General features: G+C 37.0%; 2 protein-coding genes across 3 annotated transcripts; both read right to left on the bottom strand.

The window, feature by feature from the left end:
- On the bottom strand, nucleotides 1-4,721 carry LOC107754945 (kelch-like protein 40b). The gene is made up of 6 exons (XM_016571590.1): nucleotides 3,469-4,721; nucleotides 2,235-2,395; nucleotides 1,942-2,049; nucleotides 1,638-1,823; nucleotides 1,341-1,490; nucleotides 1-481 (listed from the first exon to the last, which is right to left on the bottom strand). Exons 1-6 carry the CDS (start codon nucleotides 4,597-4,599, stop codon nucleotides 337-339), a joined length of 1,881 nt encoding a protein of 626 aa, XP_016427076.1. The 5' UTR covers nucleotides 4,600-4,721; the 3' UTR covers nucleotides 1-336.
- Nucleotides 4,722-7,062: 2,341 nt separating this feature from the next.
- On the bottom strand, nucleotides 7,063-11,886 carry hhatlb (hedgehog acyltransferase like, b). 2 transcript variants are annotated; one of them, XM_016571591.1, is made up of 12 exons: nucleotides 11,746-11,886; nucleotides 10,851-10,971; nucleotides 9,783-9,850; nucleotides 9,584-9,697; nucleotides 9,276-9,470; nucleotides 8,930-9,139; nucleotides 8,675-8,846; nucleotides 8,454-8,598; nucleotides 8,277-8,312; nucleotides 7,980-8,181; nucleotides 7,631-7,772; nucleotides 7,063-7,441 (listed from the first exon to the last, which is right to left on the bottom strand). In XM_016571591.1, exons 2-12 carry the CDS (start codon nucleotides 10,954-10,956, stop codon nucleotides 7,212-7,214), a joined length of 1,620 nt encoding a protein of 539 aa, XP_016427077.1. In that variant the 5' UTR covers nucleotides 10,957-10,971; nucleotides 11,746-11,886; the 3' UTR covers nucleotides 7,063-7,211. The 2 variants fall into 2 exon arrangements, with proteins under 2 accessions (XP_016427077.1, XP_016427078.1); XM_016571592.1 differs by lacking the exons at nucleotides 9,783-9,850; nucleotides 11,746-11,886 and having other exon boundaries at nucleotides 10,851-10,935.
- Nucleotides 11,887-14,359: the final 2,473 nt, after the last annotated feature.

Here is a 14,359-nt window from a genome sequence, read left to right as displayed (position 1 = left end):
ATGAAACGTGACACCAAGCATTTGTGTTTTTACTTTACTTTGGGAGGTTTCTCTCATTCAGAACAACAGAAATGTCACATTAACAATACATTTTTAAAAGTACACATGACACAAGACGCTCTGTCCATAATAAAATTGTTCAGAAACAGCATTTCCACAGCCTTATTTTCACAATATCTGTGCATGTTCTCACTGTTCCAAATCATAAAGTGTGTTGAATATCAAATTGATCACTTTCATGGAATGAGTTTGAGAACAGATGTTCTGTCCTCTTGTGTTTCGTGCTGGTTCAGACTTGGTTTCACTTTGTCCCACACTATAATATCTGATTCAAAATCAGCAGAGAGTTTGTACTTCACTGGTGTAGTCTCCCATTTTAGTGAGCCGAAGAGTGTTAAGACGAACTCCCAGAACTGTTGCACCAGATGCATATTGAATCTCTCTCAGTATGCCGTTCCATTTCCTCTCGCCCTCATCATACCTGTGAACAAACATTAACCTATTTATGTACATTTGAATTGTTGTAATCACATATATGTGGTCAGATTCACAATATATCGGTATCATTTCAGTTAAGGACTGATGTTGAGATTTATTTTTAATTTATTGATTGATTTAATGACCCTCATGCCATCCAAGATATAGATTTTTGCTCACCAGTGGATCCTCTGTAGTGAATGGGTGCCGTCAGAATGAGAGTTCAAACAGCTGATAAAAACATTACAAGTAATTCACACAACATCACTTCTGGCCAAAAGTCCACAATCCATAATAACATTTCCTCCAGTAAAAAGTCACTTTAGTGTTTAGAAGTTTAAGTGTTTAGATCTGTTTTGGACTGTTTTTGCTTGTAAACAGTGCTTGATCCATGCACATTTCTCTCCTGATTCAGATAATATTGCTTTTTGGATTTTAGCTGAAAGCTATTTGCATTTTTTGAAAGTTTGTAAATTTGCATTTTTTGAAGTTAAAAATGTCTTAACGATGGATTTGTTTCTTACAATCATGCAACTTTTCGCTTCACAAGATCTTAATTGATGGAATGAAGTGGTGTAGATTACTTGTGGATTATTGTGATGTTTTTATTAGCTGTTTGGACACTCATTCTGATGGCACCCATTGACTGCAGAGGATCCATCGGTGAGCAAGCAATGTAATGCTAAATGTAATGTTCCAAAGAATAAACAATATACATCTCGGATGGTCTGAAGGTAAGTACATTTTCAGAAAATATTCATTTTTGGATGAACTATTACTTTAATTGATCAATTACAAAGTGGATGCTTCCCTTTGCATAGTTCCACTTAAAGACTGATTGGTGTAGTGAATGGGCGCCTCACCTCCAGATGTCGTTCATCATCTGTGGCATGAGATCATCGCCGTCCTCTTTGGGGAACATGGCAAATCCACCTGTAGCATAGAGGACTCCACCCACAGTGACCAAGCTAAGTGAACTGCGGTCCTGGGGAAACTCCACAAACTCTGACCACCTAGAAGATAGAGAGTGATGGGGTTAAATAATTGTTTATTGCAAGCTAATGCAATTATAATAGGTTTGTCCCACAAGTAAATGCATACCATAAACCTTAGATAATGCTGCATGTTGTTTAGCATATACTGTATGTGGCCACACTTACTTGTTGGTTTTGATGTCATAGACCTCAGCGTTGCCTGTGAGGCCGGTGTCAGTCACACCAGCTGCCACGTAGATCTTGCTTTTGTGAATTGTGACCCCAAAGAGTGAGCGTGCAGTATTTAATGGAGCCAGGTCCTTCCACTGACGCTTTTTAGTGTCATACACACACACTCTATTCAAACACTCTCTACAAATTAAGACAAATATGTGTATAAATGTGAGAAACAGTGACAGCCTTTTTTTACTGGCTATAACATTAAATGCATATTCCAACACAAAATGTAGAAATAGCTTATTAAACATACTTGTTCTCTCCCTTTCCTCCAATTACATAGATCATTTCATTATGAGACACTACTCCATGGCCATATACTGGGTAGGGAAGAGGATCTGACTCAGCCCATTTAAGATACCTTAAAAAAGCAGGGTTATTTAAGTACACAGTGAAAAAAAATTAGTGCAGAAACAATTTTCACTAGTCAAGAAATTGCTAGTAAATTTCACAAATAATTACAGAAGAAATGGCAAGTAAAGCACTTAATTAAAATATAAATATAATATATATAAAATATAACGTGGCATCTGTAAACATACTTACTGTCTGTCATAAACCATGACTGTGTCCAGAATGCGTTCTCCTTCCTTCATTTCTTTCCCTCCAATAACAAAGATTAAGTTTTCTGCCTCTCCCATGCCAAACAGGAAGCGGGGAGAGGGTATGGGGGGCATGCCCATCCAGTCTGATGTTGCAGGGTCAAACTGTCAAACATAATGACAATATATCATCCACTGTGTTATATGGGACAGTCTACATGAGCATTTGCTGATAATTTAAAGGGAGGGTGGTTTTGTGTGATAACCTGCTAAGAACTTATAGACAATGTTTTCTAATGGTTACTTTTATTATTTTAGAACCATAAATTAACCTTCCCAGAATGTTCTGAGATGGTAGTGTCTATTCTATTATATGAAGTTCCAAACGTAGGTTTTCGGGAGGAGCCTAATAATTCGTTTCCTGTCAGTCATCATTATGAGCCTAATAAGCAGCAGTTATTGCGCCGTCCCAGTGACAATTATTCCGGCATCCCTCCACCTCCCCATCTCCACCTCTGTCTCTGTTATTCTCCCTTTATGTAGTACCGCAATAAGGGAATCAAACTAGCAGCTCAAGCCGAGCCTCGGGTTCGAACCTCTGTTGAGGACAGCAAGCCAAGCTCATTTACTAATAACTATTAAGACTGGATGGGCAGCCAAACTCGTGAAATGGTTCTATGTTATTGTATTCTTAAACACTGACTACATAAACTTTTAAAATACTTCAAATGAAAAATAAAGCATTACATTTAAAACATTGTCTATAAAAGACTGGGAAAACAAATTAAAAAAAAATATTGATGACTCATTCTGAACTTCACACAAAAAAGAAATGTCTTCCCTGTGCTTTGAGTTTCACAGAAAATATGCCAAGTCATCCCCAATAAATGCAAAAAGTTCCCTTAACGTTACGGTATAGTTCAAGTTTGGTTATTTCTTTGGGCACAGATTATTAGCATTCTAGAAACATTGCTAAAACTATGCTAAATATCTTGGTTTTTCAACAATAAGGTACAAGCCCATCCAAATATCCTGCCCAGACTCTGTTTCACATAAAACCAGTGATTCCATGGGGTCTTACTTTCACTAATATCTAATAGGTAAATATAGCTGGGTAGAGACAAAAACACATTGTCTATAATTTATGTAAACTACATAGACTTCCCAATGTGGAGAATTAATGACTCTGAGAAAATAATGAATGAAAAGCAAGTAAATGAAGGAAAGTAGTCCTTTACCTGCAAAAAGTATGAATAGATCTGTTCGTCTTTGCTCTGCTCATCAAAAAAGAGTCCACCTGCCACAAATATCTGATTTTCCTTTGTGACCAGACTGCAGTGGTTTTTGGGAATTTGGGTGGAGAGTGACGCCACATAACAATCATTTCCCGTTGGGTCATAAGCTACCGATGCAGTGTCATTGATCAAGAAGATCAAGTCTCTCAAGAACATCCCAAACCGCAGATTGTCATTCAAGATTCCTGGAAGTAGCTCCTCCTGCTCTTCTTCCTGCTCTTCATCTCCCTCCTTCTTTCCTTCCTGACCAGCACTCTTTTTGCTTTTGTTCTTCTTGACTTCAGGAAGCTTCCCAGCATGGGCATCTTTGACCAGTTGCAGTTTCTTGGTGATCTCTGGGTTTGAGCTCAACCATTCATGTTTCTCCACGTTTTTGGTGAAGTAGTCCTCGGGAACCAGACGTAATCTGACACAATCCAGCAGACCCGGTAGGTCCTCCAGCCTCTTCTCTTGGTCATGTCCAATCCACTTGGTCAAAGCCTCAAAAACATCTTGCTCCGTTTCTACATTCAAAGAGTCCGATGCGATAATGGCTGCCAATTCACTTGGAGTCAGCTGCAGGAATTCTTCATCCCGAGCAATTAACTGGAAGCGTTCACAAGCGAAGTTCCTCGCCGATATGGCCAGACGAGGACAATCCAGCATCAGGCCTAGTCGAAAAATCGCCAAACAGTTGCTCAAACTCAGTCTCTTTTGCAGGAACGAGACACATACGGTGAAAATCGAGGGGATCTGAAGCATGTTGGCCAGAGCGAAGATGTCTTGTACGTTTTGCTCCGTCACATTGATGTTTGAGGTGTAGAGGTACTTCAAGATCATCCCCATGACTCCAGGCTCCACATCCTCCAATACAATCTCTTTCTGTTTACTCTCCTCCACACCTGACTTAAAGAAAGCTCTGAAGTATGAGCTGCAAGCAGCCAGGACCAAACGGTGGCAGGGAAACTCCTTGTCTTTGATCTTCAACACACAATCAACCATCATATCGCTCTCCAGAAGATCATATAGACCATCCTGCAGCAGAGTTTGCTGGTACATCCGCGGCTCCTCCATGGGATCTATGGGTAGAGCCATATTGATCGTGCAGTATCCCTGAGGGTCACAATGAAGTCAATGGCTAGTCCAGCAGTCTCTGTACCAAACTTCTGTTACTGGCTGAAAAAGAAGAGGCAGGGCTGAATCAGTTCCGCTTTGCTGTCGGGACTTCTGGCTTCATCAGCTGTCCCAATACTTCAACCAAACTCCAACTGGGGGCTATTTATAGGTCCTTCACAAAGATGTGGAATCCATACTTGTACATGTGAAACACAACCCCCTGCCCTGTGCAACAGCTGACACACTTCCCCATGCGAGACAGTAGTCAGAAGAAACGCTGGCCTTCTGAATGAGATCACAGGCCACTACAAAGTACATTTTTGGTACTAAGAATCACCCTCTTGACTTATTAATTTTTTTGACTATATTATTGATAAAAAAGACATTTCATTACAGATTATTATCTTGTAATATTGTTTAAAATACTTAATTCCATACCTTGTTACATTACAATGTAACGGTCATCTTAAAATAAAGTGCAACCAAATAAAATAAATATTACAAAGCATTGTGCTAGTTCTTCTATGTAGCCCCGCCCCTTTTGAGCTCTGCGCTCATACTCTTCTTTCTTCCTTTTGTATTTCCAAAGCGTGAGGGTAAGGTCTTACGAATTTACCAATGAACCGCTCGTTTTAAAATCTTCCCCTTTCTACTGACATTTGTTATGACATCCGCTTCGATCATTACAATGACACATGATAACTTTCGTGAACCCTACAGTAAGCTACCTCAAAAATTAAAGTTCAAAAACAATTCTAAAGATGGCTGCGCACCTGTTTTTCTGAGTCTGACGTACAAGGTCCATAAATTAAGCTGATATTTTAATATACTGGCTGAACTGCATTTTGTAACATAATAAATTACAAAGCAATATGATTTGAACTCATGTAAATACTGTCCAGCATTAGCCTAAGCAAAGTTAGCAACAGTCTCACGCAACATGCAACATTCGTTTTGTTTGAAAACATGAAGGAAGTGGAACGTTTTACAACCGCTGATGAAAATTATATTAATTAAAGTATGAATAAATTATATGAATGTATCTCTGAAGGAAACCAACTGCCTTCAGAAAAGTTTCTATGGCCTTTTCTATTCATCTTACCTCCGTATACTGCCTAAAATATAGCAGTGTTTATAAGCAGCGGTTTGTTTACAGCGGTTACCGGGGAAACAGCCCTATGCTGTTCAGTAAGCGCCACCAACTGGCAGAAAATGGATTTATATTTTCATTTAGCCTGTCTGCCGTTTTAGTTCAAACCAATGCAAAAATCATACCGAGTTTTTATGCACTATTGTAAAGTTTAACCGGTTGATGGAAAATAAGCTATCTAGAATTATTATTCTTTTAAATAATAATATATAATAATAATTTTATTATTATTATTATTTTATTATTATGTATTAACAGAGCAGATAAAATATCTATAATCATTTATCATTTTGATTTATATCCCTTTTGTTAGTCTGAAATTTGGGGTGTATAAGTTTATAAAACTTTTTTTTTTGTCAAAACTTTGTTGATTGTAGTCACTAGTCACACAACCATTTTTTCTTTATTTAAAATCTGGCCATTGGTGTTAATGTCATTATTTTAATGTTTCTGTGGTCATTTTATTTATTAAAAACTTAACAACTGTGTTTGGGGTGGGTGTTGTTACATTTTTTTTGAATAAATAGGGTCTCTAGGAAAAAAGGTTCTGAACCACTGCTTTAAGTATTATACATGAAAAGTAACAAAAATACAAGGCCAACTTCTCAATTTTCCCATTTTATTTCTAAGAAAAACTCACTAGTCACTAATATCAACAGTTCATTTACGGTCACAGGTTACCTTAATAGTTGAACAAACAGAAGAGAGTTTATGCCAGTTCATATACATATCCTAGATTGAAAAGGTTTAATGACATCAAAGGTCTTGAATGTTCTCAGTGACATTTATGCTTTTGTTAAGAGTCACAGTTTAATTTAAGCAACCGAGTTGTCATGCAGGATGAGTGTCCCAGATGATCGATCTCTGTCAATTACAACTTTGCCATTCCCTTATTTGCAGAAATTTGAAACCTGAATGAAGTTCCCAAAAAAAGAACATAAAAAACAACTTAGCAAGGTGACAAAAAGACATACACATATAGTCACTAATGAAGATTACTTTAATGCATATCACAAATTCAGAAAACAGTCTTTGTGATTGTTAGTACATTATATTAAAGTACATATTAGTTATATATATTATGTATAGATATGAACACTGAATATTTGTATTTCATTTTAATTAAAACTGTTATAAAATTTGTAGTAATAAAATCCATCCTCTAGGATTTTAACAACAAATCACATACTGAAACTCTTTTACACATGTAAAACTGCCACTAATTTAAAAAATAGCCAATGAGAGTAAAGTCTGTAATGTTGAAAAAATCTGTAAAAATTTAAATAGCTGTTTCGCATGACTCTTTTCTTACAGTAATGTCAATAAAACATTTTTCTCCATATTTCTAGATTATCATTGTCTCCAGAATTCATAAGAAGACACAAAATGTGTAAGTAAACCAGTCAGGTTTCATCAAAATGTAAGCAATCATGTGTAATCTCTACTCTGCCTTTTGCTTGTTTGGGTCCACAGGCTGGGTGGCAGCAGCAGCGTCTGTCTGGGTGGTGCTGGGATCTGTGGGAGTGGGTGCAGCTGTGGGTGCAGGAGCGGGCGCTGGAGGGGGGATTGGGTCTGGATCATCAATCAAAGCCTGTCTTCTTTCCCTTTCCTTAATCAGCTGAATCAAGCAGTAGGTAACGAACATCACAGTGACGGTGGTGAAGGGGAAGCCTGAGAAACAATATATGGTTTGATTTAAGAATAATATATTTTTGAAATAACAAGGAAAGAACATAAATATATATATATATGTATATATATATATATATATATACATTTTTAACCTTACAATAACAATTACATAAAATCTTTTGGATTTTAAAATGCATTTAAATCGCTCAAATATCACCAGTACTTCACCTTTCAGTAACAGTCTCTTGGCAACTAGGTTGGCAAATTCAAGACTGTTCAGGGCCAGGACATTGTAAAGGACAATTGTCCAGAAGTTGAAGGTATTAAACACAACCCTGATCCTGCGTGACATAGATTCTGATATCGCCATCTGTGGGTGGAAGGAAAGATTTCTAGATGAGATTATTGCTTATATTACCAGCAACTTGACATTTAACCACTAGAGAGCGCTCTAGAGAACATTTTTAGCAGCAGTAATTTATCATTTAACCACTAGAGAGTGCACTGGAGCATCCATGTTACAGTACATGAGTAGAAAATCCAGCAAATTATTGCTGGTCATCTTTCTTTAACTTACCTCAATAGAAATAAAAGGTTCCATGGTGAAGAACTTGGCGGTCCACAATTCAAAATTACGGCCAAAGCAGTTTAAGAAAGCCCAGATGAAAACCACCCAGCCTGGTCCCAGCCAGAGCGCTGCGATGCCAAACGTGCACAGAGAGGCTATCAGCTCATCCAAAACATTGTCATGCTTCCCACCGAGATAGTTATAAACATACCTGTAAAGATGACAGCATTCTTTGTTAAAATACTAGTACTTGAAACAGCATTGTGTTGGTTAAAAGTCTAATAAAAGTAACCATGTCAGTCATACTTGCAGAGAAAATCATTTATTCCTCGATCAAAGTGTCTGTAAAAAGAAAAAAAAATTTTCATTATTTTTAGAATTATCAATACTGTTTAATTTGACTGATTACATCGAAATCTATTTTATTATAACTTTTAGAATAAAGAAACAAGAAAACATAGAATGACCAATTAGCTCACTCACGTCTCAGAGAACACATAAAGCATTGTAATGCATTTTGGTGGTTTGGGAGGGTCCAGATGATCCAGTCTTGATATTGTGTTTATCACTCCAAACATCACTGCTGCTTTCACCCAATCATACACCAGATTTAAATAAGCCAATCCAGCTGCATGGTCAAAGAAGAGAAAGACTATTGTAGTCTTTTGACATTGATTAGCGAATACAAGTAAACACATACATACCAAGGGCCCAGTCTGAGATATTTTTAAGGAGCTTCATGTCACTAGGTATGGTCAGAATGTACATGAAGTGTAGGAGGACTGCCACTATCATAATAACCCCCAGGTGTAGCAGGCCCTGAAGGGAAATGTTCCACATCTCTCCATCCTTCCTTGTCAGGTTGGGGTTATTGGCCTGCCGGGGTCAGAGGGCAATGCTATAAAATCACAGTCCATATAATCAAACCATAATTTCATTCAGTTCATTTAGTTACGAACCTGAATGTAGAACTTGTCGAAGGTCATGATGGGTCCAAAGTAAAAGAAGGGAAGGTAGAAGTTGTACTTGAGAAGCTCCAGGATGCTGTAGTTTCCATCTTTCTTCTCACAGTTCTCCAGAGCGAAACTCATAGAGCGCATGATGGTGAATCCACAGCCGCCGTAGAACAGAAGAGGACGCAGCTCAAAATTGCCAGTCACAAACCCTGCCTGAAAGATGAGCCATCACAAATGAACATAATCATAAATAGTTATTACTTATGAAAATGATCCATGTTTTTTTGTTGTTGTTGTTGTTTTGTTTTACTGTAGCACTTTTTACATTTTCAGAGTGTCAGACACATACCTGCCAGGAAATGAAGGGCTCCATTTTAAAAGTGGCCAGTGTAATGAGTCCAGCAACGAAGCAGAGCCACCTGAGCTTGACCAGAGAGATGCTGTAGAGCAGCACACAGTGAGAGAGGATGAGCGTGACGTAGGCCCAGCCCATACTGGTGAAAACCGCCAGCATACCATACACCATGAACACCAGAGATCTGTACTGTGAGATGAGAGAACATGAGAGAATGAGCATCTCAGGTAGGCCATATAGAGTCATACCTTCATTCATTAAGTCACATATAATATAGATTTGTTTGGACTTTCAAGAGGCACCTGCAGAGCCAGCAACGAGCAGATCTTGGCAAAGATCACATGACCTGAGAGTGCAAAGATGATATGCTCTCGAAACGTAGAGAACCACATCATCCACTCAACATCAGCCGTATCCTACAGTGTGACATGAATCGATCCGAGTCAATTACCACAATTTTAGATATAACCATAATGTGAAATTATACTGACAAAATCTCACCATTTTTCTGCCAGAGTAATACCATCCTGGCTGAACACTGGTCTTGAAGGTTTTTCTGTTGGAATTTGCTGGATATAGATAATCATGAGACAATTAATGCTCTATTCATTAATAAATATGATCAAATTTATTCATTTAAAGCAGGTTCCCCAAACTAGGGTTGATGAGGAAATTAGAAAACGAAAGCTAATAATTAAATCATAAAAATGTAAAACAAATGAATAATTGCAAAATAAACTAACACAAAATAAAGCATTTACTAAAAATGAGTGCTGTCAAATGATTAATCGCGATTAATCGCATCCAAAATAAAAGTTTTTATTTACATAATATATGAGTGTGTACTGTGTATATTTATTGGGTATATATAACATGTATGAATATATTTAAGAAAAAAATGTATGAATATAAATATATACATATTTTCTAAATATATACTGTATGTGTGTATTTATATGTACGTAATAAATATACACAGCGCGCACACACACATATATTATGTAAACAAAAACTTTTAATTTGGATGTGATTAATCGTTTGACAGCACTAATTAAAATATAGTTAAAAAGATGAAATATTTTACATACCCGTGAACATTCCAACCTATTGTTAAATTATTTAAATATTAACTTAAAATCTTCAATAAATATTTTCATTAATAGATGTGTATATTATATGGGGGGGAAAAAAACTATATTCAATTATTACTGTATATTCAATGAACATTTGGTAGCTTTTGTCACAAACCCATAATAATACCTCTTTCTCTTCTCTGTCACTCTGTTTCAGTCATTCATTCTTTGGTGTATTAATACTGACATATGATCCCTGCTGCGTACTTTGCATAGCTTTCTGAGGTTAGCGGATCACTGCGCTGTCTTTTTCCTCATACAATATACAGTAGTACTATTTTTGTGCTCTAATGCGATGTTTGTGAGTGAGAAAAAGAGCTCAAGTGGATGTAAAATGGTAAAAGCCTCACAGGAACCACTCTAGAAACATTATCTGTACAGTGACAACATTTCAGGGTCACATCAGAACAGTGTGCATGTGTTGATTTATACTTACAGCTGGATACATCAAATATCCATCTGGCAGCCCAGAGCATTGCCATACACAGCACTACATTATAACAGTAGAGCTCGTACCTCGGAAGAGCTGCTTTGACCCCCATTGTGTGCAGGACAACCTACGAGAGTTTGAATGAATACAAATCTGGTGTCAAATTTGGTCATTAAAATATTTTCCAATCAAGACAGCCAATGAACGATTAGGATCCTGCTAAAAATACAACTTGGTAATGGATAAACTACTATGGGATGAAAGCAATATTGTAGTGTTACTGTAGCTCAACTTGTAGAACATGGCGCTAGCAACACCAAGGTCATAGGTTCGCTTCCAAGGGAGCAAAGGAACTGAGAAAATGTATGCTGTAAATGTACTCTAAGCCTCTTTGGATAAAGAGTTAAATTGCATTAATAAAAATGGCACCAGTCATTGCAATAGGAATTATAAGTTTGACACTTTCTAACAAAAAATAAATAAATAGATGAACTGAAAACAATTTGAACTTTGTGGGCAGGGCAGAAGTTTCCAATGATTTGGATTGTGTGAGCAGGAAGCATCTACACTATGTGAGCTCTTGCTATTTTTAGCTGGGCTATTTTCTGCTTTCATTGTATTGACTGAAGCATCACACTAAAATATCATTTTTACATTACAGCCAAATCTTTTATCTTTTTTAACCAGCAGATGATTCTTTTGTCTGTTTCTCTTCTCAGGTGATTTAAAGGTGTGTAGTCAAACACCAATCTGGTCTGCATTATTGTGACGTTTGTTATTGAGAGAGGAACCATGCAGGTAAGTTACCAGCTTATTAGTTCAACTATTTTGATCAATATTTGATTTAAATGTTAGCGGGTCATGCTGCCAAGCTGATTTTAGAAACACCTGTTGTACTAACCTTGAGCACAGCAATTCCACCGTAACCCAAATACTGAAAAATCCACTTGAACTTAAAATACTGGCAATAATGTAAAGAAAAGATCAGGTAAATAACAGGTTTCTACAAAGTGTCAGTTGGGTGCACAAACTGCCTGTTGGGCAGTTGCGGACAGTTAAAGGTGAATGGGAGATGTATTTATATTCGTCTGAAGCAGCCCATAGGGGGCGGGTCCATTGTGCCATGTTGTATCAATAGAAATAGGCTTGAAACTCCATTGCTTGCATACTGAATGTCCTACATATGAAATAGAAGAAGGGTTAGAACAAAAAGTGTAAATATACAAATATGAATCAATAATAAAACAAAATCAAATAAAAATATAAAAAATTAAAACACTTACCTGATAAAGTAGTATAATGTGCTTACTTAGAAGAAAAAACATTGGTTGAGAAAGGGGAGAAAGCATCGAAAGAGACATGTCTCAGAGAGGCAGCTATATTCTATTATCCACATACAAAAAAAAACAAACCTTAGAGAGGTCAAGGGTCATTGAGAGCAGGCATGTTAAATAATACTGGTAGTCCAGTCTATGAGATAAGCCATGAGATAATACAAGCTATATAAAGATCTTGGACAAATCTCTGTGGGACAAATCGTTTATAAGTGCTTTTACTGTAGTAATATGCAGTTGTGTTACTCAGATACCAACAGAGAATCCACTTATCAGTACATTATTTTTTACATGGTTAGATGAATGGACTCATAATAGATTGGACTATTGCAGTCCCCTAATATAACTTACATGTATTTTAGGCCATTAGCTCTTTAGCAGCCTTTAAGAAAAGCCAGGAGCCCTGGCATACATTCACACTCTACCACACCTGTTTCTGTCAGGATCAATGCTGTTTTTGGATGACAATTTAGACTGGGGCACCATTTTCTAACCTGAATAAACACCCTTCAAAAATACAAGAAAACAATTCATATTAGCAAAATTTCCAGTTCTAAATGAAGCCACTGTCTATGCATACCATATTAAAAATACCTGAAATACTGTATTTAGCCTTGATGATTTGAATTAGTCAGTCCTGACAGATCAGCAGTTTAGTTTGTAAGCAGAACAATGTCACATGTTAATATTCCGGGCTTAAATATTATTAACATGTCTGAATATAGATCAGCCCCTCTAGGTCAATCCTCATCAACAAGCTTTGACCTGAGAACCATTAAAATCATTAACTGTTAAACTAGTGGTTCTCAAAAAGAGGGCCGGGGCACACTAGGGGGTGTTAGCGATCTTCAAAGGCGGCCTCAAGATGACAAAAAGTACACTAAAAAAATATTTGTTGTAAATACAAAATTGAAGTTGTAAATAAAACAAAGATTATTAGAGTGCATTTTACAAGAAAATACTATTTAAGCCTTTCTACGTCAAAATTTCAAGTTTAATTCATTGTGCTACTTTCCCATTTGTAATGAATTTACTAGCAATTTGAGTGAAAATTGTTTCCAAACCAAATAGTTTTTCAGTGTATTGATTTTTTTTTTAAATATTAAAAAAGTCAAACTTTAATATAAAGTGCTAACAAAATCCCATGCAAATCAATATCGAAATCAAAATGTATTTCTATTAAAATAATAATAAATTAAATACCCCACACACTATTTTTTTAAATTAAGAACATAGTTCTTGAAACGTAATGCACAAAAATAATTAGTTAATTAATATATCAATGCTCCCGGTTTCTGTTAATAAAAACATTTAAAAACTAGCCTATAATAGTCTGAATTGGGGAGGCTTAGAATATTGACCGCAGGAACTTTACCCAGAAACTAGGGACTTTGGGTCCGGTACTCGGTGTGTTTCCACCACAGGAACCAGGATCTAAATAAAGTTCCTGAGGGGTAAAAAAATTGCCCCTCAGAAAAAAAGTCCCTGCTCGCGAGGTAGTACTTTTTCAAAGGTCCGGAACTTTCGGGGGCGGGACTTGGGTGCTAACCATGCTGATTGGTTGAGTTCACGCAGCATTGTGATTTCAACCGCGATCAGCGGGCGCTCAGTGCTCATGTTTCCCGACGAGAGCAGTCTCGACTCGGCTACGTTAGGCCTTCTGACATTTGCCGCTGGCTCTGATGTCTCTTTAAACATAAAATATAATTCGTTTTGGGTAAATATAACAGGTAATCTTTGTTTTTTATTCAATTAATCTATTAATATGTTAAAATTAAAATAAAAAGAGGCAATACTGTTTGATATAATATTTCGTTTCATTGTAATGTAGGCTATATACACATGTCCCTGAACTACATTTCTGCGGCTATTAATATGTTTAAATGAAAACGAAAGGAGGCAGTGTTTGATATCATATTTCGTCTTATTGTAAATATACAGTGAGGAAAATTGCAGTAGCCAAGGCGAGCTGATTGACGTTATCTAGTACGCTGCTGTTTGCAGAATTACCGGACTTGCGTCATCCCGTCCGCGGGAGTTCACACTCCCGAGTCGAACTCGCAAAGTCCGAACTACCGAGGGTGCAAGTCCGAAACGCGCGCTTGACCTACGTCACCAGACTATTTGCCTATTCGTCACGGTACTTTAGACCGCGATGGAAACGCAGACAGCAACAGGGCT

Source organism: Sinocyclocheilus rhinocerous, unplaced genomic scaffold (genome assembly GCF_001515625.1).
Source record: "Sinocyclocheilus rhinocerous isolate Xijiao unplaced genomic scaffold, SAMN03320098_v1.1 scaffold1103, whole genome shotgun sequence".
NCBI classification, from domain to species: Eukaryota; Metazoa; Chordata; class Actinopteri; order Cypriniformes; family Cyprinidae; genus Sinocyclocheilus; species Sinocyclocheilus rhinocerous.
Note: the sequence above shows the minus strand (reverse complement) of the source record. Positions and strands in the feature narration are given on the sequence as shown.

What these genes read in the sequence shown, in the direction of transcription:
- LOC107754945 (XM_016571590.1), bottom strand. Translation starts at nt 4,599, where the DNA reads ATGGCTCTACCCATAGATCCCATGGAGGAGCCGCGGATGTACCAGCAA. An exon ending in TCTATTCATACTTTTTGCAG is followed by an intron (nt 2,396 to 3,468) that starts GTAAAGGACTAC and finishes TATGTTTGACAG; the next exon opens with TTTGACCCTGCAACATCAGA. An exon ending in GGAGGAAAGGGAGAGAACAA is followed by an intron (nt 1,824 to 1,941) that starts GTATGTTTAATA and finishes CTTAATTTGTAG; the next exon opens with AGAGTGTTTGAATAGAGTGT.
- hhatlb (XM_016571591.1), bottom strand. Translation starts at nt 10,956, where the DNA reads ATGGGGGTCAAAGCAGCTCTTCCGAGGTACGAGCTCTACTGTTATAAT. An exon ending in GATATTTGATGTATCCAGCT is followed by an intron (nt 9,851 to 10,850) that starts GTAAGTATAAAT and finishes ATCTATATCCAG; the next exon opens with CAAATTCCAACAGAAAAACC. An exon ending in CAAGAGACTGTTACTGAAAG is followed by an intron (nt 7,442 to 7,630) that starts GTGAAGTACTGG and finishes ATTGTTTCTCAG; the next exon opens with GCTTCCCCTTCACCACCGTC.